The sequence below is a fragment of the Astatotilapia calliptera genome, chromosome 15, assembly GCF_964374335.1.
Source record: "Astatotilapia calliptera chromosome 15, fAstCal68.1, whole genome shotgun sequence".
Taxonomy (NCBI): Eukaryota; Metazoa; Chordata; class Actinopteri; order Cichliformes; family Cichlidae; genus Astatotilapia; species Astatotilapia calliptera.
The window spans coordinates 19239248-19265126 of record NC_137436.1 but is presented as its reverse complement, the minus strand read 5'-3'; the positions used below and the strand labels follow the sequence as shown (position 1 = coordinate 19265126).

General features: G+C 39.6%; 1 protein-coding gene across 1 annotated transcript in view; it reads left to right on the top strand.

Annotated features, from left to right (window-relative positions):
* The window catches only part of scara5 (scavenger receptor class A, member 5 (putative)), a 104081-nt gene that overhangs the window by 37086 nt on the left and 41116 nt on the right, over window positions 1–25879 (top strand). Inside the window, exons 4-8 of the mRNA XM_026194496.2 lie at window positions 6604–6803; window positions 7508–7686; window positions 7769–7895; window positions 7983–8151; window positions 22970–23050. Coding sequence (XP_026050281.2) covers window positions 6604–6803; window positions 7508–7686; window positions 7769–7895; window positions 7983–8151; window positions 22970–23050 — 756 coding nt within the window. The remainder of the gene's footprint in view (window positions 1–6603; window positions 6804–7507; window positions 7687–7768; window positions 7896–7982; window positions 8152–22969; window positions 23051–25879) is intronic.

Genomic DNA, 25879 nt, shown 5'->3' with positions numbered 1-25879 from the left:
CTTTTTCTAGTTTCACTAGCTGGTGAACACTATAAACAACTTCTTTCGCCATGTAGCAACTGCCAACAATCACTCACCAGTCACATTTTTCTCTAGTGACTGAAAGTTGTTGATGGGCTGCTGATTTGTCTCTAATCCTATGTGATGAGGCCTAAAATAGACCACCAAATTAGGAGGGCATGTAGTTACGTTAAGATAGTGATGCACGCCAACTTTAGTTGCCTGCTGGAAGTAGCTTGGAGGCTTCACTTCATTCACTGGCTCTGTTGTCAGTGGCGCACACCCATATGAAAGAAAAACACACCAAAAAAGCAGAAATTAACAGTTCAAATGCTTTATTAGATCCAAAGTAACTTTTGGTTCTTTTGTAGCAACACATTCTGTGGATGTAGTTTGACACCAGACATACTGAAGCATGTTTCACAAGATACAACTTCTGTAATTTTAGCACATTCCACACAGAAAACCCTCAACTGTAACTTCAAAGATGGCTTTGCAGGTCTGTCTCAACATCCCAGAATATCTTCACTATCCAAATAATGCCTTCCCAGTTTGAAACCTCACTGTTCAGTTTAGATTTCAAAGCGGAATTGGAAATGATCAGAGATCAAAATACCTTTCGAGGCCACAGGACAGACCTATAAGCAATCAGAGCATTGAAACACTGATGAGGACTGAGAGATGGAAACTGTAAATGGAATACAGAGATGTCAGCCATCAAATCAAATACAAACCATATCAGATAAACAGTTGTGATTGGCTCGGCAAAAACGAGGCCAGGTCGAACTATGTTTCAACAGGAGAAGAGCCAGATGGATTCTGCCAGAGCAAAGGAAACATGAGCTCTCAGATTTGCCTGATTCTCAGGCTACCAAGGTCGAAAACTCAGATCGATCACTTCACAGGACATTGCACTGACTTAAATTCATTTCCTGCAGACTTATCTTGACCGTAATCACCACTGGCCAAAACCTAACTATTACGTTGATGTTGGATTTTGTATCCAAAAGGAGGGTGAGTAACCATATATATGTTATAAAAGTATGCACACACACACAAGAGATAAATGAAGGCAACATGTCGGCTTTGGCTTTGCTCACACAGGAGTGCAACTCTGATAGACCTCACTCTGTCTCCCCTCGCTGTCAAACAATGTCAAACGATTTTCTTTGTTCGTGTGTGTGTGTGTGTGTGTGTGTGTGTGTGTGTGTGTGTGTGTGTGTGTGTGTGTGTGTGTGTGTGTGTGTGTGCGCGCGCCTGTGTACATAGGGAAATACTTTAGGTTTTTCACGTACATGTACAAACATTTAGAACTTACCACTAGGTCTCCAAGGTATCTACGTGTAATATGACACATAAGTTACAGGCAATAACAAAGTTGCCAGATATTTCCAAAATCAACACAGCCTCTTATTTCTAAAAGTACAATACTTTTTTTTTAGGACAAACACAACATCTTACACCCATCATCGTCCATACCATCACTGTAAGTGGTACGCAGCAAATGTTGTGATGCAGTATTGTCTTCGCCTTTAAGTTCCTAGTCCTCTCTGATCACCCTGCTTTTGTATTTATAGATATAACTAACACGAAAGTGCTACTGTAGACTTGCATGAATCATAACTGCATTGCACACAATCTTTCCACTTCAAGTGATTTTTTGATTTTTTTTATTTTCACTTCCATTTTTGACCAATTTGTTAAAATCCGAACACCCCTAAATCTGTTTGGTTTTGATATTTTAGAGCCCATAAACGCTCAGTATAGTCTTATATCTTATCTTATGCCTATTTTCAAATCATCTGTTGCACCTATAAGCACATTAAATGGGATGTCATAGTGCACCTGTACATCACTGGATCAGGGCTAATAACATTTTTAGGGATTTTGAAACCTAGTTTATGGTTACCACATTGATTGTGTTGTGCACCAATGTTACCAAAATCCTGTCATCACTTATACTGGTGCTTGAGGTGTCCCAAACTCAAAGCCTCTGGTATAGTAAATTTATGTACAAGGCCTCCTTTAGCTATGGACCTGGATGCACCAGGTCATGGCATTAATAAGGCAGTTCTATAATTCCCAGTTTGTGACATTTTAATCCAGACCATGATCTTTTCCTAAAGTAAAAAGCCAGGAGGGGAATGTGTACACTGAACTAAATTCACATATGTATAACCCGTGACCCGTTTAAAACCAGTTCACCTGCACAGCCGTACTCTACTGGTAACAGTTACATCTGTAACCTCACGCTGGTTGTTTCTTTTTAACGAACCATCTAAACAGGTTTTGCTCAGAACAGGGTGGTTCGCTTCGCTGAATGCAGATGATACCTCAGATCATCTGCACATTCATATATACTGACAAAGTGGGACTCTTCCGCATTACACAGAGAAGCCCAGCTGTTGAGCTGGCCTGTGCTCCCAGCATTTGATACATGAATGGATCAAGTGTCTGCCTCCTCTGTGTCTCGACAGAAGAACTCAAAGACCATGAAGCTGTGAATATGGGGCTAATCTGTTTTGAATATTTCTGCCATGCCACTGTGTGTGTGTATGTGTGCTTGTGTTCTTGTGTGAAATACACAGCAAAGAATAGAAGGGGGTTGGAAAAGAGACAAGATGACTTTCCCATCCTACAGAGCTGAGCTTTAAGAGCTTTGAAATGGATTTGTCAGGCGTATGTCTCAACTTTCAAGCCATTTCTCATCAGCTTTGCCTGAATTCACAAATGCACACCTTAAAAACTGAGAGGACCTTAATGATTGGGGTTAATGACTGAAAGAGATGTACAAATACAAAAGTCTTGAAACACCCTTCATTTCTTTCTATTTTACTTCCAAGGAGCCAGACTTTATTGTAATTTTTCAAGCGGTATTGAACAATAGTTCTCCAGGTTTTCTTAATGTCTTTCTTTTTTTCTTGTTTCTTTGGACATTTACTGCTTCATTTTGTGAGAATTTGTTTTAAGCAGAAGAACTTTGGCACTTTGTTTCTAGCACCCTGTAACAAAAACCCCTCATTTGTATCTATGAAAAATATCAATGATAACATAGTTTGACAGATAGAAACTTTTAGACCAACAAGTTCATTCCTAAAGAGCTATTAGCTGAGAACTTGGTATATCTCAGCATGGTGTGCAGTGTGTTCCAACAAAATTGAGAAAACTGTACAAGTGGAGGATAAAAAGGAAATATCAATCCTAGAAAACTGAGCAATATTTAAAAGTCACATGCTTAATAAGGGTAGACAGAAAACACCTGACAAAGGACCTGAGACATGCATCTGGACCTTTAGTTAATCCATTTACTGCTCACTGAAGCCTCATCAGCGATGGTCTCAGTGGAAGGATGGCTCTCTAAAAGCCATTCTTCATGAAGGGAAATGGGGAGAAAGCGCTGAGGTATACTAAATTACAAACTGGACTGAAAATCCATGACAACAGGTCTGAGGGACCAGTGAATCCAAATATCCGCAGCCATGTGTAATATCACTGTGAAAACTCTGTTTGGGTCTGCATCTCAACCAGTGGTGTTGATGAAATCTTCATGCCATATTTTTCATAGCTCATTAATGGAAGGATCCATTCCCTCAACACAGGGCCACAGGTCAGACAGATACCCATCCAACTGCCATAAAACACTGTGGCATTATCTGGACAGGTCACAAGTCTTGTATAGGGTCAGCACACAGAGACAGACACCCATTTGTGCTCATATCACAGACCACAGACCAAACCACCAGTTAACCTAACATGCATGCCTTTGGATCGTATGAGCACTGTAGAGAGAACCCACATACACACAGTGAGAACATGCAAGCTCAAACCCTGGACCTTCTTTGTGTGACATCATAATGCCTGAAACCATAAGACAACATCCAAGGTCCTGCAAAACATGTGTTGGCAGATCATGTTTAATTGCAATAATAATATTTATTTATAGAACACTTTCAAAACTCGGCATGTACACAAGCAGCATAGAATGAAGTAAACAGTGACTGACAGACTGTAGCGCCTCATTCTCTGAAAGCTGCCCAGTGGAGCAGAAACATTTGGTCTCAACATGCAACTGTTGCTATGTCAGAAGAAATATTTATGCACCCCACATTTAGTTAGCTGACAGCTAATGAAAACTATGTACAAGCTACCAAGGCCCTTGTCAATATGTTAAGTTTATGCCACATCTTTCTATAGGCTTCATACTGTTGAAATGATTTTGCATAATTTATAGAAACACAGCAGCCTGAAACTGGCATATATATATTTGTTTCATCAGTGTCAACGTACTTGTTGCAGATGTAGTTATGAGTTTCGCCCTTCTTCTTTCATCCTCACATCTTTTTTTTCTTTTGACTATATTCAAGTTTCTGTCTGTCCATTTAAATGCTCAGTTTTTCAGTTAGAAGTATGTAAAAAAAACTCCAGTTATCCTGTTGTGGTTAATCCCACTTTACTACAGCTTTTAAGCAATTTTAAGTTGTTTTACCAGTAGATGGAATTGGCAAGGAGACACCTTCATGCAAACCAAAGTCAGTGGAGAACCATAAATTGTTTCCTCCTTCCTTTTCCCTCTGGTCCTTTAAGCAAATATGACAAATAAAGCCAAACACAGTTTAAAGTAACATAACAAGAAATAAAAGTAAGTCAAAAATCCAGTAAAGTGATGCAAGGTTCTCAGATAGCTTGTAAAGAAAAGGTTTAAAAACACCAGCGACTCTGTTGACCTGACCTATTAACACGGGTTATTTCCCAGCTTCCCAGCTGTGACCGGAGAAGCTGTGTTACCTCAAGCTTTTAGCTTCACCTCAAGAGTAGATAACATATAAATATCAGGCTTTGTACAGACTTGTATAAGATTAAGATGTGTATATAACGTTAAGAGAGAAACTCTTCACAGTCTGAAACTGCTTTTTAGTTTAGGCAGGGGAAGAAGAGTGAAGATGACCGATGTCTAAAATAGTCTTTGAAAGATAATAACGATTACATTTTCAAAATAGTTTTAAGACGATACAAACAGTAACTTTGTGGTGTATACACCAACATTTTTTTTCTTCTAACATTCTCAGTGTTTTCAAATGGGGAACCATAACTGGCTGACTTCTACATCTGTCATCATTCAAGCGTTTTTCTGATCATGAGAACCAAACTGTGTAACTTGAGCTTTGCATTTCTACTCATGGTACCTGTCCCAAACAATAAGCACAACTGCAAACAAGATTAGCCTGTGCGATTATCCTTCTCCTTCTTCCTTTGCTCTATTTTTCATCACTTTTTTTCTTACCTCCTCTTCTTTTTCTTATCCTACAGCTTCTTGTTCATGTTTTCCCTTCTTTGTTTTCATGTAGAAGTACTCCTGATACGCTCCATAGTGTCAGGTTCTGCTGCTGCTGACAGACCATCATTTAGCAATTAAGCACCCTGTGTAGTGGACAGATTGCAGCTTATTTAGTTTTTCAGGTCATTAGGAATAAACCTAACACACATAATGAGATGAAATTCAGATGGTTTGTTTGCAGTGCTGCGGCTTTGCAGCACTTTTCTTTCCCTGAAGTCATGCTGCTGATTCCTGGCCACAATGCAGGAACATGAAGCCACACATGCAGAAACACACTGCTGTCTTAGATTCGTGGTAACGGGAATATTCAGAGTGTGTGATATCGAGCTGTTTGGGGCATTAGCGTGTCGAGGAACATGTGTGAAGGGAATAATCTGCTTCCTCCCATTTCCTCAGTTCGTCCATTTTCTCCTTTTGAAGGTTTTTCACACACTGGTCCTGCAGAGAAGAGGTTGCCATCGTGGCACAGCGCTGAGGATCTGGTTTCAAAATATCTGCCAGGCTATCGAGCTGTTACTATGCAGCATGCTTTCAACATAACATAAAACCATGGTGGTTTTTCTCATTAGATACGGTACAGAAGAGAGCGAGGCTTGAGAAGTGACCTTTATGCAACAAGAAAATGCAAGACGAGAAATTTTCCTCTGCGCTTTAACCATCATCAAATGCGATGTTACAGCTAAACAGCCACTGCTTAGATTTAACCATGTCTCCAGAATTGAAATTCATTAATAGAAAGGATTCACTTTGGTTTTATATTTAATGTAGAATGACAAAAAAAAGTCCTCTCGTCCTCAATTTTGTACTATATAACCCTTGTAGGTGTTGATGTCAGAACACTAGGTAGACAGTTAAGAAGGAGGGAAGTATGTTTGAAATGGAATTTTTATCATAGGAAGTCAATGCATCATACCTGTGAAACAAAACTCCAAGCATTGGATAAATACCGGCATGCAGAAGCCAACTTCAGCATTACTCAAAATGAAGGCAGAATTTCCACAATGTCATGTTATATATGCACTCCAAGTAAAGAAACTCGTAAAACTATTTAGGTCTTGACTTAACCAAACAATACATTCAGCATAAATAGACAACCAGAATCACAGCAGGCGCCTGACTCAACATCTGCTCTACATTACAGTGCTGGCGAGCTCCGTGATTGATAGTAAATGAAACTCGATTTGGGGACTTTTGCTTTAGCTGAGGGATCGTTGCTTCAACACTTAGAACAAATCTCTGACTCTCTTCCACACTCTTTTCCTCCCCAGTCTCTCGCTCCCAGGTGTCTTCTCTGCGGCAGGAGGTGCTGACGGAGAATGCGACCCGGATGTCAGAGCGCTCCCAGCTGCTCCAGCAGACCCTGGGAGAGGAGTCCAAACAAGCTGACCTGCTGGAGAACATCTGGAAACTGGAAAACCTCTTCCAGAACCACAGCAACTGGCTGCAGAGGCTGGAGATCTTCATCAAGGTACAACACAAGATATCTGGATGCCCCATTTTATTGTATCTTAAATGTTTATAGAGGAAAGTGTGATTAATGAAGGTGGCCCAATTTAAACAGGAATACTCAGAAATGGTTCACCCCAGGCATCATTGAGTGTTTTGGTGCTTTGATCGTTAGAGACAAGCTTGTCTCCCGCATTTGACCAAAGAACAGATGCCCAGCCACCCTGTAGTGTTTTTAAGAATACTCTTTAGGGCTCTTCTATTCCACACCTCTGCTGTTAGCAGGAGCTTAACTGACTGGCCTGGGATCTGTAGCTCACTTGATTGGGTTCACTGTAGGCACAACAGTTGGTGGTACTTGACCTTTTTTTTGCTTATGGATCTCCTCTGTCTGATCTATCTAGACAGTGATTTAGCAAAAACATTTCTTTTTTGATGCCTCTGATGTTGACACCAGATGTGTTGCAGAATTATTTTAAGAATCTCTACTGCAACCCTTTCTCAACCTTCAGCTGCCAGTGGGGTTGCATTGGTACGGCCACTGTTCTGAGGCCATGGCTCAGTCAGGGGCTTCTGCAAACTGGCTAGCTGGTGAAAAGAGAAGTGCCAAAGGGGGAGCATTGAAGGGCAACAAACCAACAATGCTTAATTAATTTAAGTTTAAGGTTGAAAAATAAAGGCTGATGATAGAAATACTACCATTAGTCAGAGTCCTTTTCCTTGCAGGGCTTGGAGGTGGAGCTGAGGAGCATGCAGGCTCACTCTCTACAGTCAGAAGGCTACCTGGTGCAGTTGGATGACAGGTTGTCCTCGCTAAGTAGCTCCGCGGGTCGGAACCTGACGAGCTTGAGTTCGGAGGTGGCCCGAGCATCCACGTGGCTTCGTGATCATGATGTCCTACTGAGGTACACGTTTAATACAGTTTTTGTAGTCTACTGCATTTAATAACATTCAAATGGACTTCTGTGGGATTCTGATTTACTTTAGGGAAACCTCGAGTCATGTGAGTGAACTGAGGGAAAAATTAGACGAGGTCAACTGGACAGTGGGAGCTGTCAACCACACCTTCAGCAACGATGTCAGTATTCACCATTTGAAGATACGTGACTTACAGGTTAGATGTTCATAATAGCTTGCACAAAAGTTACCTCTACATCAGATCTACTTTTCATAAACTGAGTCATAAACGTCCCACATTCAGATCCAGATCAGCAACATAACAGAGGACACCAGCAGTTTATGGGTGACCCATGTCCACACGGAGGCCCAGTTGAGGAATGAGATGGAGATCCTGAACACAATCACAGAGGACCTCCGTTTGAAGGACTGGGAGCACTCCACGGCTCTGAAGAACCTCACAATATTAGAAGGTGAGCAAAAAGATGTTGTTTGTTCTCATCAGCAAAATATGAATAGGAATGAAGAAGAACAGTTGGAGTATAGCATTAATAGAGAATAGAGAAAACATTAATACTTTATTAAAAACTTGAAAGAAGACTTCTAAACTGACACGCAACACTCAAACAGGTCATTTGGTTTAAATTCTTTGGAAATATGTGCTGATAGATTCAGTTAGTAAGTAACTAAGTAAGTAAAATGCATTTTATAGTACCTTTCACAGATAAAAATCACAAAGTGCTGAAATTAAAATATGACACATCATAATAATGTAAAAACATAGAACATAAAAGCATTAGCGAGAATGGCTTACATGGTACACTTACTGAATTTGCTGAACTTTGCTCTTCTGTAGAGTTATTCTGCTACATTGTCTTCTGTGATCACGTAATACCCCATGGCTTCATTATATTGAGACTGTGGCTCTATAGAAGCTGCACCATCTGTTGCAAAACTCCTTGTTCTTCATGTAACTGCGGCTTGCTTTTCATTATTATCATTATGGCTGTATAGGTGAACAGTCAGATCCCTCTGAGAACCTAGAGCTTTTGCATTGTACTGTACAGCCAGTGTGACCTTTGCAAAAATAAAATGTACCATATATATCAAGAGAATACATTAAAAACATGCAAGAACATGAGAACTTTACATCATAGTATAATTAATCCCTTTGGGTGGACCTTAATGCCCCAAAAGATCTTTAACAACAGCACATCTGAGCCAGTGGATGCTTGTAGTGTGATTAAGCACAAGTGACCCTAGCATGCAAACATGATTTTACATTGTGGGAATATTGCCCAGGGCTTTTAAGCAGCTCTGAATGTTCTTCCTCCAATTTGTGCAGAACTGATTAGTCCCGACGTGGTATGACTCTCGCTGCCAGTGCACCAAATGACTTCTCTGGCTTGTTAAAATCAAAATAGGTATGCCATGATGTAATGCTGGCAGGGGACACAGCCCAAGCTGATTGATGACAACTGAAACTGAATGAGACCCATGATCTCGTGTCTGCTTCACATGTGGGTGGGATGCCATTTCTCCTGAGCCTGGAAACAATTGTGGGTTAAATTTAGACTCTACATACAGAATGAAAACTCAATCACTCTGCTCTGTCATTGGTTTTAGCGCTTTAGCCCCATTTGTTTGTTGTTAACTCTCAGTCACCTCGGCCAAAAAAGGTTTTACATCTCTATCCATGTTTACCCTCCTTTTTGCTCTCATCTCTTTCCTCTTCTCTTCTTATTCAGTTCATTTGTCTTTAATTTCTCTGACTTGCTGTGATCTTCGTGCCACACATGGTACTTGTTGCATTAATAACAGAAACATGAGAAGTTGTTTAAAATATCGCTCCAAGACTTTTTTTGATGACTGATGCAAAAACTGTATAACTTACGGTAACATCTGCCTGCTAAGGGTAAATACACTAGATGATTTTAATTATGGCTTCCATATGTTAGTTCAGCCAGACAAGTCACATCTGAAATGAGTCTTTCGTTACAGCAGAAGACTACGGCTAGAGTTCGGTGTCCAGGCACCAGAGCTCATCACTCCAATACGATATACAAATTGAGGAGTGACAAGTAAACATCCCATCAAAGCCTACAAATGGATGGTTTGGTTCATCAATCAGGGTCAAAACAGCATGGTCAAAATAGCTTGCCAAACTGGGAGGTTGTGTTTGGTAAATGACGTGAGGCATGTTATTGTGTCTGATGCAATGCAGCTCGAGTTGCTTAGTGAACTGTTTTGCAATCTTCCATCCATCCATCCATCCATACATACATACATTCATGCATACATACATACATAAATACATACATGCATAAATACATATATGCATACATGCATAAATACATTTTCTTAACCGCTTGTCCAGTTGAGGGCCATGGGGGTCCCATGAGTATCCCATGTACAGTGAATCATGGGATACACTAGACAGGTCATCTGCTACTGAATACAGGTAACCATTCACAACCACATTTCATATGATGTAATGTCCTACAACCCTAACCCAATCTTTGCTGCAGGGGTCTTGCTTCACAACATGTTCTCACTCCCAAAAACTAATATTTTATGCTAGGTGACAATTCGTCAACATATTGCGCTTCCAGGCACCTAACACGTCCCTAAATGATGAGATCGGAAAAACGAGGAAACATGAAAAACGTTTGGAATCAATCTACACGTGTTCGTTCATTTTACTTAAATCCTTTGGAAAACACTGTTTAACGTCATTATAGTGATGGTTAAGGCTAGGGATAAGGTTATGGTTAGCATTAGGGACAAGGTTGGGGTTAGGGCTAGAATACATGGCTGGAACGCGTATTACCTCAGGACCGTGATTGTACTGGATTTCACCCATAACTCGGCACGTAGCATAAGAACGCGGAAGGTCACCTTTCGCGTTCCTCAGGAACGCCGCAGGACTTGACCAATCGTCGGGATGTTACGCCTTGGGAGTGAGAACGGGCTGTGCTTCAGGGTATGGGTTGCCAGCCAAAGAGAAAGCTCAGGCCCCTCATTCCAAAGGTATCCCAATGGTAGAAATTTGGATTTTAATGTGATAATGGCAAAATTATTAAAACTAAATTCATGTCTTTACAGATAACTGCAAAATTCTGCTGTAAGAATGTCTGACCTAATGTAAGGAAGGTCTAGCTGTAGTCACACAGTCTCTAAGGCTGATTTGATAACCAACAAACCCCAGCAAACGTCACTACAATGAAGCGAATTCTACAGTTTGAATAATATAAGTTAAGAATTTTTGTTAGGCTGTCAGTGTGTGGTAAATCTACAGCTCATTCTTATTCAATAATCTGATCTAATGTGATCTTTAAGATTGATCTGAGCTAACCCAAGATTTGCCACACGATACAAAAGGAACTAAAGACGAAGATGCTTTTTTTGTTAAACGGTATTTTCAAGTTCAATAATGAACTTTCAGTATTTACTTCGTGGATTCAAGTACGAAGGATATGGAAATGTGGAATCTATATTCTCGTGTTAATTCTCTTTTGATTTCAATCATACGAAACAACAGAACATTTGTAACATTTCAAAACATTGACCAGTGGAGCTTCTGATTATTGTTCCTTCAAACTAGGTGTAATGTCTGGAGTTCAGTGAAGGTGAACCTGATGGAAGAGACATTTATGGGAAATATGATCAAAATTTCTGGTTTTATTTTTGCCATCTTAATTGATTTTGTAAGAAAAAGAGGTCAGTGGAACATCAGTACACACACATTTTCCAGCCATTAAATCCAACAGTTAGGTCAGAGATTTTTTTCTTTTGTTTTTGCCAAATAAAGTAGCAAAACTCAGGCTGGGAAGTTTTTTTTTTTCTTCTTCTCATATTCATTCGTTACGTTTAAAAAAATATTGAATCCTTCAGTTTGCATCATGTAACTTTTTCATTAGTAAAGTGTGTGTAATTGTGTTGAGTGCATAATTCTTTCATACTCCACAATCAGCTTAAAAAAAACTATTTTCTGTGAACGCGTTTCAGTATTTAAACCTGATCTGATAAGAATAATTGTAAAAAATGTCACTGGGGCTTATCACCACATGACTTTCAATCAAACAACATACTGACATTTAAATGAGTTACATTTCTCTCACAGATAATTCATTTATGGTTATACAAATACACCTTGTTTGATCAGAGCTATCTGTGTTTAATTACAGTTTTAGGATTTAAAAAAGAAAAACTAAAATTTCTTAAAGTTCACATTAAAACCTGTCTGACTTTTTTTCACTCTTGTGTGTTAAATATCTTTTCATAATCTGTATGAGCTCATAGGTCTGTGGAGTCTCCACCTTAAGAGATCTAAACAACAAAAATGTAAACATATGTCTCAGGATTATAAAGAAAATATTCTAAGATTGGTGCAATGACATAACTTTATAACAGCCTGTCTGTGCCCTTCAACAGCGGCACTTTCCTCTCTTTTTTGTTTTTTCACGTTTTTTTTTCCATGTTTTTGTTCCTAATCCCTCCTCTCTTGCTGTGTCATTACAACTTTTCTCCACTCTCGGTTTCTGTGTATGTTACCATGTATTCCAGCCGTGCCAGTGTTTAATTGGCATGAAGCAAGCGTTGTCTACTTGGGTTTCATAACTATCTTTCACTGTGACAGCAGTGTGCATGTATCTTTGTGTGTTTTCACATGTTACCTATTTGACTTCACTCTGTTAATGTGTGTGTGTATCGTTGCTGCTATTCATGAGCAGCCCCACATTTCATTGCTTAAGGACACCACCAAATGAGAGGTCATTTGTAAAAGCCATAATAATGTGACTCAGTTTTCTGAGGTGCTGGAACTCTAGGCCACATAGTGTCTGTAGTTTTTTTTAAATTATTATTAATATTTACTTACATTTAGCTAACAATAGATCACCAAAAGACTGTTCTTGTCATAAAACGCTTTGTGGCAGGCAGGAGATGAGGACTCAAAATGCAGGACTCACAGACTCGAGGGTGAACTCAAAACCACAGCTTTATTTGCTGGTCACAGAAAAACAAGCATACAAAGTAAACTAAACTGGGGAATAACACACTAAACTCACAGGGAGATCCACACAGCATGAGGAATGACACGACACTGACTCAGAGAAACACAGGGAAGTACACACACTTGGAAGTAACGAGGGGAATGAGACACAGAAGGAGAGCACAGCTGGGGGAAATCAGAACTGAGGAGACAAGGAAGCGTAAAGTGAACACATTCACATAAGACACTGACCTTCAAAGTAAAACAGGAAGTAAGACACAGAGACGCGAACTTGACACGGTGGAGACAGCAACTAAGAAACACAGAGATGTAAACCATAAGACAGAGGGCTCTAAGAACCGAAAGCCACAGAAGGAAACTCAAACATGCAGATACAGACTTACACAGAACAGAGGGGACCCAGAGAAACATGAAGGACAAGGGATCAAAACTAGAAACCATAGAATAACTCACACAAGTGCAATAATACAAAAAATCACAAAGAATTAACACGCTGGGTCAGGAGACCCAGTACCCTGACAGTTCTCCTCAGCATGCCAATAAATGTTGTCCAGCATTGGATAAACATACTCAGGATCTGAATGGTTAGTTGTTGTTGGGGGCCTTTTTGTTTGGGTTTTTTTAATCTATATAAATACATAAGCTTTGTGGCAAGGTGCCATAATAGCAGTCCAACAAAAAATGTCAGCCAAATCTGTTTGTTTTTTCCTGTGTTTTGGATTAAGATCTTGTTTCCTTTTCAAATTTTTTCACTCTCACTTTGTCCTTCAAGGCCAGTGTACTAAACATATGTTCCAGATAAAGTAGGAATGATACAAAAATTTATGAAGCTCCATATTCTTGATGAAAAGTGTGATGAAAGAAATTCCCAAATCAAATTCCTTGTTTACTTCAATTAATGTTCAACATAAAGCAAGCATGGGAACAAATAGAGAAGGCTCATTATTCATACTTGTATTAAATTCAGATATATTTTGTACTATATCAGTGTAGTATCACTGTGTAATAGTCTAGACACTGTGTAGAAACACTTTGGCTCTTAAGCCTCCATCATGACTCACTTCTTATAAAATAATCCCATCCACTTACATCCATACAGCCACTTTCTGCAAACAGATCTGTCTGTTCTTTGCTACAACATCCTGTAAGGCAAGGCAAGTTTATTTATATAGCACAATTCAACAACAAGGTGATTCAAAGTGCTTTACAGAGACATTAAAAAACAAAAACAAATAAAAAGCATGATTTAAAATTGATTACAAAAAACAGTAGGTAAAATCAGAACAGTAGATAAAATCAGTAGTTAATGTAAGTTTTGAAATTTAAGCTTAAAGTGTGGATTTGGTGCTTTATTCAAATGCAGCTGAGAACAGGTGAGTCTTCAACCTGGATTTAAATAAACTGAGTGTTTCAGCTGATCTGAGGCTTTCTGGGAGTTTGTTCCAGATATATGGAGCATAAAAGCTGAATGCAGCTTCTCCGTGTCTGGTTCTAACTCTGGGAACTGATAAAAAAAAATGGATCTAGATGACCTGAGGGATCTGGAAGGTTCACACTGGGTCAGGAGGTCACTGATGTATTTTGGTCCTAAACCATTCAGAGCTTTATAGACCAGCATCAGAACTTTAAAGTCTATCCTCTGACGGACAGGCAGCCAGTGTAAAGACCTCAGAGCTGGACTGATGTGGTCCACTTTTTTGGTCTTAGTGAGTACTCGAGCAGCAGAGTTCTGAATGAGCTGTAGTTGTCTGACTGATTTTTTAGGTAGATCTGTAAAGATGCTGTTACAGTAATCAAGCCTACTAAAGATGAATGCATGGATTAGTTTTTCCAGGTCCTGTTGAGACATCAGATCTTTTATCCTTGAAATATTCTTGAGGTGATAGTAAGCTGACTTTGTTATTGTCTTAATGTGTTTATCTAAGTTTAGGTCTGCATCCATCACTACACCCAAATTTCTCGCCTGGTTTGTGGTTTTTAGATGTATAGATTGAAGTTCTCTGGTGACCTGTAATCGTTTTTCTTTGGCGCCAAAGACTATTACCTCAGTTTTGTTTTTGTTTAGCTGGAGAAAATTGTGGCACAACCAGTCATTAATTTCCTCAATGCATTTACCAAGAGCCTGTACAGGGCCTCGGTCTCCTGGTGACATTGTGATATATATTTGTGATTCATCTGCATAGCTGTGATAGTTTATTTTGTTGTTCTTTATAATCTGTGCCAGTGGGAGCATGTAGATGTTAAACAGAAGGGGTCCCAAGATGGAACCTTGGGGAACTCCACATGTGATGCTTGTCTGCTCAGATGTGAAGTTACCTATTGATACAAAGTATTTCCTGTTTTCTAAGTATGTTTTGAACCAGTTTAGTACAGTTCCTGAAAGACCTGCCCAGTTCTCCAGTCGTTTGAGTAATATGTTGTGGTCAACAGTATCAAATGCTGCACTGAGATCCAGTAAAACTAAGACTGACATTTTTCCACTGTCTGTATTCAGACATATGTCATTAAACACTTTGGTCAGAGCGGTTTCAGTGCTGTGGTTCTGTCTAAAACCTGACTGGAAGGCATCGTAGCAGTTATTCTGTTTTAAGAAGTAATTGAGCTGTTGAGAAACTGCTTTTTCAATGATCTTACTTAAAAATGGGAGATTTGAGATCGGCCTGTAGTTGTTCATTTGTGTCTTGTCAAGCTTGTCCTTTTTCAGTATAGGTTTAATTACAGCAGTTTTTAGTGATTCTGGAAACACGCCTGATATTAAAGAAAAGTTGACGATCTGTAACAGGTCTGACTCTAAAGTCTTTGAGACCTTTTTGAAAAAACTTGTTGACAGGACATCTAAACAGCAGGAGGAGGAGTTCAGTTGACCTAAGATGTCCTCCAGGTCTTTGCTGTTAATAGGGTGAAACTGTTTGGTGGTGTTTGAACAGTTTTTCGGTGGACACAGTACATATCCTGGATCTGCTGTTGATGTACCAGTTGCTTGTCTAATCTTTTGGATTTTGTCTGTGAAGATTTGGCAAAGTCATTGCAGGCCACGGTCGAATGAAGTTCAGCTGCCACTGACACAGGAGGGTTTGTTAGCCTGTCAACTGTAGAAAATAAGACCCGAGCATTATGACTGTTTTTGGTGATGATGTCAGAGAAGTAGGACCTCCTTGCACTCCTCAGTTGTAAATTATAATTATGAAGTTTCTCTTTATAGATGTCATAATGAACCTGGAGGTTTGTTTTTCTCCATCTGCGCTCAGCTTTCCTACACTCTCTTTTTTCATTTTTCACTAGTGTGGAGTTTCTCCATGGAGACTTCTTCCTTCCAGAGATAACCTTCACCTTAATGGGAGCAATAGTGTCCATTACATTTAACATTTTAGCACTGAAGCTATTGACGAGCTCATTGACTGAACCTCTGGACAGGCCAGGTGTTAATGGGAAGACCTGGTTAAAGATCTCACTACTGTTTTCAATTATACACTGTTTTGTGATCACTGCTGTTGATATATTTGTGTGGGCTGAGATTTTACTTTCAAAGAAAACACAGTAATGATCACACAGGCCCACATCAGACACAGTAACCTTTGAAATGCTCAGGCCTTTGGAGATCAGTAGGTCAAGAGTATGTCCTCTATTATGTGTGGCCTCTGTTACATGCTGAGTCAGCCCAAAGTTGCCCAGAGTGTTACTCAGGTCTTTAGTCCCTTTGTCCTGAGGGTTGTCCACATGGATGTTAAAATCCCCAACAATAATTACACAGTCGAAATCAACACAGATCACAGACAGCAGTTCACTGAGATCACTAAAAAAGTCTGTGCAGTATTTGGGAGGCCTGTAAACATTAAGAAACACAGCTTTGGATGGGGCCTTCAGCTGTAAAGCCACATATTCAAAAGACTGAAAACTTCCAGGAGATAGCTGCTTACATTGAAATGATTCATTAAATAAGACAGCAACCCCTCCTCCTCTCCTGCTCACCCTGGCCTCACTGATAAAACTGTAGTTAGGAGGCGTCGTCTCGATGAGAACAGCTCCACTGTTACTTTGGTCCAACCAAGTTTCAGTTAAAAACATAAACTCAAGGCTGTGCTCAGTGATTAAATCATTAATTAAAAATGTTTTCCCAGCTAAAGATCTAACGTTTAATAAAGCCAACTTAAGTGTTTTAGAGGTATTACTTGTCCCCTCATGTTTGGGAGCAGTCTGTGGCACAGAAGGTATGTTTACTATGTTTAAAGATCTTTTAGAGTGCAGCTCTCTGTGTTTTGACCAGGCCACATGTCTCCTTCTGTCATCTAAAAGTACAGAAATTTTAAAACCTTCTAGTAAACAGGGTCCCAGCTTCTCCTGGGAAAAGTCACCACTGCCATAATCCTCGCAGCCCGGACCCTCCACACATCACACATCAGACTGTGGAGACAGGGCATGAAGAGGAACTAAGGGGGGCGAGGCTCTGCAATGTAACTTCGATTGCTCTGTTGAGGGCGGGGCTCGATGGCGAACCTTTGGCTGCTCCGGTGGGGGGTTTATGGGGGACAAAAAGGGATTGGGCCGGGGGGTAGATCTGAGCCCAGCATTGACCCGCTCCATCATCTCCTCAGTGAATTTCAGGTGTGGGGAGGAGGGAGAAAGGCAGGGGGAGGAGGGTGATGGCCTGTCAGGGGTTTGGGGGACTGGGGAAGGTCGTGGTCCCTGGTCCTGGTCGTTGGTGTTGTTGAGAGAGTTGGAGGCAAATAGGGACCCCTCTTCTTGCCTCTGATGTCTCTCCTTTCTGAAGCTCTTCTGGGGTGGGGGCAGATGAGGATCCTCCTCAAGGTTTCTGCTGGGCTTTGTCTGTTCTTGGAGTACTGTTTGTTCCTCTTTATGAGATAACTCCTCGTTCATCTCAGCCTTGGCACCAAGCACAGATGGATGACGTATGGAATAAAACAAGTTGGAGGTGAACAGTTTCACCCCTGACTTGTTAAAATTAAATCCATTTGCTTTAAACAGATGCCTGCGTTCCCAAAAATATTAAAATTCTTGATAAAATGCACTGAGTGGTCAGTACATGCTGATATAAGCCATTTATTCAGTGCAAACAACCTGCTGAATCTCTCGTCCCCTCCTGAATCTCTCGTCCCCTCCTCTGATGGGCGGTACAGGTCCACTGATGAATACAGCTGCATTCAGATAGTTTACAGTACTTAATAATCCAGTAAAGTCCCGTTTCAGAACCTCCGACTGTTGTTTGGACACATTGTTTGACCCTGTATGCAGAACAAGGTTTGTCACAGTTGGATATTCATCTGCAATTTGAAGAATTCTCTCCTTCAGGTTCTTGACCGTATCCTTAGGAAAGCAGAGGACTTGTGAGACAGAGTGTTCTTACCGCACATCCTTTACATCCTTTATGGCAGAGTCACCCACAATCAGAGTTTCAGGCCTAGCCTTTAGCATTCCCTGTGGCCTTTCACTTTTCAATAGATTTTCAGACCTTACTTTGCTACTTTTAGATGGATGGTTGTCCGATATAGATCCAGGGTCCTTTGATAGTGGAGCAAATCTGTTCTGCATTTTGACATTCAGTTGTTTTGGAGGTTTGTTGTTAACCTTCCTATTCACGGTTGTCCAGTCCTGTTTCCTCTCGTATACAGGGGTAGAAGAGCTTCTCTGTCTCGTAGGAAGTGAAAGCCAGTCAGTTTCAGAGATTTCAGCTCGCTGTGCCCTGCTTGTGATACGTCCTCCCCCTTCCAGGAGACATGATTTATGTCTTGGTTTTGCACCAAGACAGTCCAAGGGGGGATCATCGCTTGAGGATTTATTATAATGCACAGTCTACTTTCTTGGTCATGTTATCTGTGCTCCTTAGCTGTGTACTAGCTTGCTCATCACCATTGTTTTGAATCAAAGGCAAGGTTGTTTCATTTCCACACAGTCCATTTACCTCCACGTTTACTTCTAAGCGATGAATTTTTGTCTCCAGTACTGCAATCTTCTGCAGGAGGCTGTGGTAGTCATCTGTGGAGAGGGAAGGCATCTTGTTGCTAGTTAGCCTAGCGGTTAGCACCTTTCCAGGCTATTGAGGCTGTTCGGTGCCCAGACGCTGTAATCAGGCTTCAGCTGTGTGTAGGCCACAGACACACGTTAAGAACTGTTAAGAACACTTTAGTCCTAATGATCTATAAGTGTCCAGTGTCCAGAAGCTATCGCAGGTAAGCTCATACGGAAGAAAGATAAAAAAATTAAAGGAAAAAAATTAAAATAAATATCAATAAAAGAAGGAAAGCAAATCAATAAAAGAAGCAAAGCATTCTCAACTAACATCAACACAGGTGATGCCTTGTGTCATTTGTTATTGTGGTAAATTAGATGATCTTTTTTCTGGACTGTACATGTGTAGACAAAACAAAACGAGCTGTTGGGCCACACTTCAGATTTGTAACAAGACTGGATATTGGACGGAGGCGCCTGAACTCTTCACTGGAATTGCATTCTTGGACCGAGCTGTCAGATGTTTTCAGGCTGATCCAGGAGGGGCCACTGGGCTTGTTATTGTTGAAACCCTGTCAGCTGACTAGTGTCTTCGAGAGCCAGAAGATTATTAATGTGAAACTCTGCTTAAACAAACTTTTACAGACCACCAGAGTAAAATGTCTTCTCAAAAGATTAGGCTTAAAAGCCAAAAGCCTTTTGGCTGGTGTCAGTGCATTTTTGTTACTATGAGTGGATGTGATGGGGATTCAGACATGAGCAGCATGTCCTGCTCAGATGTACTTCCTTTCAAATGTATTGATTTATTGCTTACTAGCCGCAAATCTTTCTATCCCTATAAGGTCTGGGCCATCATATGTAATAAACCTAAACTTAACCGAACCTAGAAAGGCAAAACTGTCTCAGTCATGTGAAAAACAAAGTTTTCACAAGACTATACAGTGAAATAATCGTTTATAACATCTTTTTAAGATTGCTTTAGTTCATTGCCATTGCAGCATCAGTTTATGCAAAGCTCTCTGAAGGTCCTGCTATCCCTATTTTCAGAGTGGAGATCTGGACTGTGGGCCATTGCAACAACTTGATCCTTTTCCTCTTTCAGTCATTTTGTTGGCGATCATTGTCCTGTTGCTGGTGTCGGACAGTTGGACTCACATTTTACTCTGGAATTCTTTGGCATGTAGAGGAGTTCAAGATTGACTCAATGACTGTATCCAGGTCCTGGTCATGTGGTTGCACAACAAGCCCAAATCTTCCCCTCTCCACCACCATGCTGACATGAACTATGTGCTTATAGGCTGTGTGCTAGGCATAGTGGATCTTCACTTTGAGTTTGTTCTGGTAACACTTCCAAATCCGCCTTAATTTTACTTAATTTTACTGTCATGAACTTTAACATTTAACATGGTAACTGTGGCTTATAGTGTCTGAGACGTAGCTTCTGAGGTTTTAGCAGTTTCTCTGAACATTGCAAAGTCAGCATGCTGCTTCTTACCTTCAGTAACTCCAATGGAAGCAATAAGGTTGTAGTTTGTTTTTTTGGGGGGGTTTTTTTTAAAAGGACTGTACTCTGGTTGCCTAAAGCTGAAGTAAGCGTTGGGTTGTCAGTATTTTGAAAAAAAAAAATACATGTGTGTGTGGGTCCAAAGAAAAATTGTGGGATTAAAGAAAATTGCTAAGGAATTACTGACTGAGTGAACAGGGTATTATTTATGGCAAATCCAGCTCGGGACGTGTGCACAAAGGCTTTAATGGAAACCTTTTCTGACACATCACTTTCTAAAATATTTATGTACACTTGGTAGATTCAGTCCTTTGCCTAATTTAACAACTACTGCATTTAAATATAGTTTTTGTTACAGATCAGTTAGCCAATTTTTCATCATTCCAATTCATCATTTGGTCATCTGCCTGTCATGACTTTAAAATGCCTGATGTATTTTTATCAACTGTAATCAAGCCAATTTAATTTATGTCAGTTTTACAACTAATTTAATGGTGTCAAACTCATTTTGGTTCAGAGGCTGCACACAGTCCAGTTCAATCTAAAGTGCACCCGTCCAATTAAACTATTCCCTAATAACCTATTAAGAGGTTTAAGTACTTTTTAAAAACATTTACATTTCACATTCAGAAGGAAATTCAGACTCTCTTGAGATGGAAGTTCAAAATACATGTCCTTCTTGGCAATTTTCACAATTAAAAAGCCATAAAGTCGACTCTTTTGGCCACGTTTGACTTTGCTGCTTTTGGCACAGCTGATAATGATATTCTAATTAAGAGACTTAAGCTCTTAATATATTCGAGTATATCAAGAGCTTTTCAGTTGTTTCTTCTAATTTTGTTTCCACTCTTGTAACTTTACTTTGTGGTGTGCCCCAAGGTACGGTTCTGAGGTCTGTCTTGTTTGCTTTGTATATGCGTCCACTTGCACACATCCTGAATACCTCTGAAGGCATCTCATTGTTACACAGATAATAGTTGTACATTTAATTTAAACCCCAGAATGTAGCCAAATTTTCTGTCCTCAGGACTGCATCCATGTTATAAAGAACAGGATGGAAGCCAAACATCTGTCTTTAAATACTAACATAAGAACGAAGGTTCTTATCTGTGCCCCTGACAACTTCATTTCCACACTTATTGAGAATTTTGGACGCATTTCATGTTCAGTTCTCCTGACTGTGAGAAATTTGGGTGTTACTTTTGATCAGGCATTGAGTTTTGATAAGAATGTTGGCTGTATTATATAAATGTGTTTTTATCATCTGCAGAACATTGGCAGTATTAAGTATATTCTGATTACACATACTTTTATTTCATCATGCCCTTATTATTGTGATTCATTATTCCTATGCCTGCAAAAATCATCCCTGGATCACTTACAAATAGTACAGAATGCTGCTGCAAGTCTTCTCATCAGGTGCACCAAAAGTTTCCATGTGACACTGATTCTGACCTCTTTATGTTAAAGTTTAGGATTCAGTTTAAGATTTCGAGGATCACATTCAGATCTGTCCCTATATTAGTGATCTACTACATCTATAAGTAACTACTAGGTTATTCAGTGCTTGTTGCTTGTACAAAGGTCCAGGTTAAGGACAAAAAACAGAATGCAGGTTTGTGATTGTGACTCCCAGGTTGTGGAACTCTCTCTCATTGGACCTAAACTTCTTTTTAAAGGTATCGACGGTGTCCACAGATCGTAAGAGTAACTTGTGAAGGCTTGCTTTTATTTAGTTTTATCCATTTATACTGTTTTAATTGTTGTATTTTATTTTATATAGCAATTTGTCATAATTGGGAGACAAAAATACAAAATCCTCAACCCACTAGTTGAGGATTTTTTGACCGTGTTTTTGCAGCTTATACCTATTCTTTAAATCAGAAATCTGCAAATTAGAGTCATGAAGGATCAGAATCACAGGACACTAACAGGTCCTCAGATTTCTCAGCTTTCCCACAAGCCAAGTTCTGGTCCACATTGTTTAACATGTGGTTTTCATTGTAGCCATATCTCTCCTCTCGCTCTCCTTCTCTCTTTATTTGACTTTTCTCACTCAGTCTCTGGAGTCGTCCAAGTATAACAAATGCTTGGACCGAAGCCCTAGCCCAGTTGTAAGACCCACTTTGGCCTTCATTTGCCAGATATGTCACTTTTTGTGTGTGATAGGCTCTGTAATAAATATAAATATAGTTTTGTGACATGAATAAAGTTATTATCTGCCTGCATTAAAGGTCTGGTTCCATGTATTAACTTCTCAAGGGATAATCTACATGTTCCTCATCCAACATGCTAGATAATAATAATGAAGGCACCATAAAGCATACTTTTAATGTATAATTAACCCTAATGCACTTTCTATAAATCAAAAAGCTCTTATTTAATCTCCAAGAAAAGATATTTCCTCAGCAGGTCATCAATAAAAAAGTTATTTGTAGCCTTTTTCAGACCTCAAGATAACAGGTGACTTATTTTCATTCAAAGTTCTGTTATATCTTTTAGTAAAGCAACAGAAACATCACATGTAGACACAACATGAAAAGCATTATTTATATTACTTAAATCTATGTTTCTGACTCAACATCATTACAAAACAGTTCTGTTTTAAATGGGATTATCTTTGTTTGCATAATAACATAAACATAAAATCACTAACAAACTGATGATTTGTCTCTTTGTCAACATATTACTTAATTTTACATTTTAAAAAAGAGAGAAAAGCTTTAAAGAAGTATGCCTCCTATTGAAGACAAGTTGTCTTGCAGCATTCAAGTTATTTATTACAATTTTTTTTTTCTTCTTTATACAGGACCTCCAGGGCCTAAGGGAGAGAAAGGGGACACTGGAGAATTGGGCCCCCCTGGGGTTCCTGGTTTGACTGGCTTGAGAGGTGAGTATGACCAGCCATTTATTGAGAAACATTTCATAGTGAAGTTTTCAATTACTGCTCCAATAGAAAATTTGCGGATTAGTTGGGTGGCACGGTGGTTAGCACTGTTGCCGCACAGCAAGAAGGTCCTGAGTTCAATTCCACCATCAGGCCGGGGTCTTTCTGTGTAGAGTTTGCATGTTCTCCCCGTGTTTGTGTGGGTTCTCTCCGGGTACTCCGGCTTCCTCCCACCGTCCAAAGACATGCAGCTTGTGGGGATAGGTTAATTGGATAACCCAAATTGCCACTAGGTGTGAATGGTTGTCTGTCCCTGTGTGTTAGTCCTGCGACAGACTGGCGGCCTGTCCAGGGTGTACCCCGCCTTTCGCCCTATGACAGCTGGGATAGGCTCCAGCGCCCCCCGCGACCCTGAAAAGGATAAGTGGAAGCGAATGGATGGATGGATGAATAGAAAATTAGTCCGTAAAAGGTGTCACAAATCCCATGACGATTAAATAACTTGATTCCGTAATTCCAGAAAGTTGATTTTGTTTATTTGGATGTAGTGTTTTCAGTGGGAGAAAAGTTTGACTTCTTCAGGAGACTGAAGAAGTCAAACTGAAAAAGTCAATTGAAAACACATCCAGATGAACAGAATCCACTTTTTTGGGATTTCCTTACCTGGATGATTGAGCAGGCATCAAAACAACTTGATTCTAATGTTTTATTACTCTGGCCGTTTGGTGATTTTCCTACATTGTTTTTTATATCCTTTTGTCTTGACCAGCTTTTCTCCACATAAGAAGTTTCTAACCTGAGTCAGATTGATAAACTCTCTCTAAAAGCACATATTGTATATTCATTTTGAACTGTTTAAGCATTTAAAATAGCAACTCAGAATGTGGTGATTTCAGGATGTTGAAAAACATTTAAACATGCCTGTGAACAAAAGCAGATAAAAAAAACTGTTCCCTCATGAAGATATGTTGAAGTTTATTTTTATCTAGTTAAAATAAACTTATCTAGTCCTTATCTGTATTTTATCTAGATTAATCTTCCTTCAAGTAGAAGGTATAGAAATGTAAAAAATAGATGGATTTAATACTTCATCCTGATCTGCTTAACTTGTGGGAGTTGATGTAGTTTCCCAGCTTTGGAAGACGCGTGCAAATTATCTGAACACAAAAAAGAAAGGAGGGTAAGGAAGGGTCTTGGCGTGAAGGTTCCACAAAAAAAGTTCCATATGATCTATAAAATATTGCTAAACTATATATGTGAATATCTCAAATTTAAGAGATACAAGACTTTTTTGGAATACCAGGATTTATGTTTGAGTGACACGAAAGATGAAAAATTAGACACTTTCTGTTTTTAAGCTCCCTCTGGTTATGTTACATGCAGTTGCATTCATAACACTATGAGTGGAAAGAATTAAAGGTCATATAAAGCTGCTTAAGAAAACAAAGTGCAGACTTTGGGTGGGGATTTATTTTTACACAGGGCCAGTGAGACGTGTCATCTGTCTTAGTCTTGCAGGTAATTCCCCCAAAAATACAGCTTAAACCATCATGCATTCACAGTGAGCAGCTCCAAAACATGACATGGCTATTTTTCATTGATATGGTGTGATACAAACAATAACATCATGATTCCAGATGTTCTGGGTCCCCCTTTCAGCCTGGTACCTCTTGAATCATCACCCCTCAGGTTGTCTCCTGTCATCATCCATCCACATTCCCTGGCTGAAAATGAACATTTCCAAGAAGCATTATCTTCCTGTTGAAAGGGGACCCCCCTCCCATCTCAGCCCATAGTTCCAGGAAAAAATGAAAAAAAAAAAAAAGAATTGCTAACGTGAGTGTTTACAAAGGCCTAACATTTGTAAGAATCTAGCAAAGTGAATGGAACCAAACCCTCTGCAAGACCAAAGCAAAGACAGAAAAATGAAATCCCTAATGTTAACTTCAGTGAAAAAGGGCTTTTTAGAGGGGAGATGGTTTTTAATCAAAACAGTTAGTAGCAGTAAGTCCGTTTGGGTTCAGCTGTTTTTGTTTGACTCAATTAAAGCTATTTTCCTTAAATTCTTAACATTTCTAACAACCAAGAATTCCTGCAGGTCATACCAGACCACACCAAATAAGTCTAAGCAATCATAATACGATGTACAGCATAAAATGGAAAAACATATTAATTCAGATTTAATAGTCCAAAGACACAAAGACAGGATGAGAGCTTAGCGATACAGTCTGCAGGTGGTTTTCACTGAATATGGAAACTGGTCAACTGAGAAAATATACTACGCTACTACTATCCTGCTACATACAATTTTACACAATTTAATCTGTTATAGGAGTATGTGTTTTTGTCTTTTATTTATGTTCACATGCTTCTCAATGTTTGGTTTTGTTGATTAATCTAATATTGTATCAGCCTGTCAGACTATAGAGGAAAATTAGCTTGTGTGGCTAAATCTGACATATGTGCATGATGACTTTAAGTGCTTGTTAACATGCATATCCTTTTTTTTTTTTAAATAAATACAAACATAAAGAAACTTACAAAAGACTATGAAAATCCAACCTGAACAGACCAAAACAGTGTGGGAACATCTTCACCAATTAAAAGAGGACAGTTAACAACATGCAGTGTTTCTTACCGAAGCGGGCTCTTTGCATCCCTGAGGTCTAACAAATCTACTGAATACATTTTCTGCCTCCCGCTGTGTGAGTTTTGCTGACACGTTACTTCCTTCCTTCATGCGTTGCACCCACTGACTACTTGGACTACCAATTAGACAAGATGACTGTCAATCAGCCTTTGTTAATGTTAGCAGTAATAAAGCACAAAACA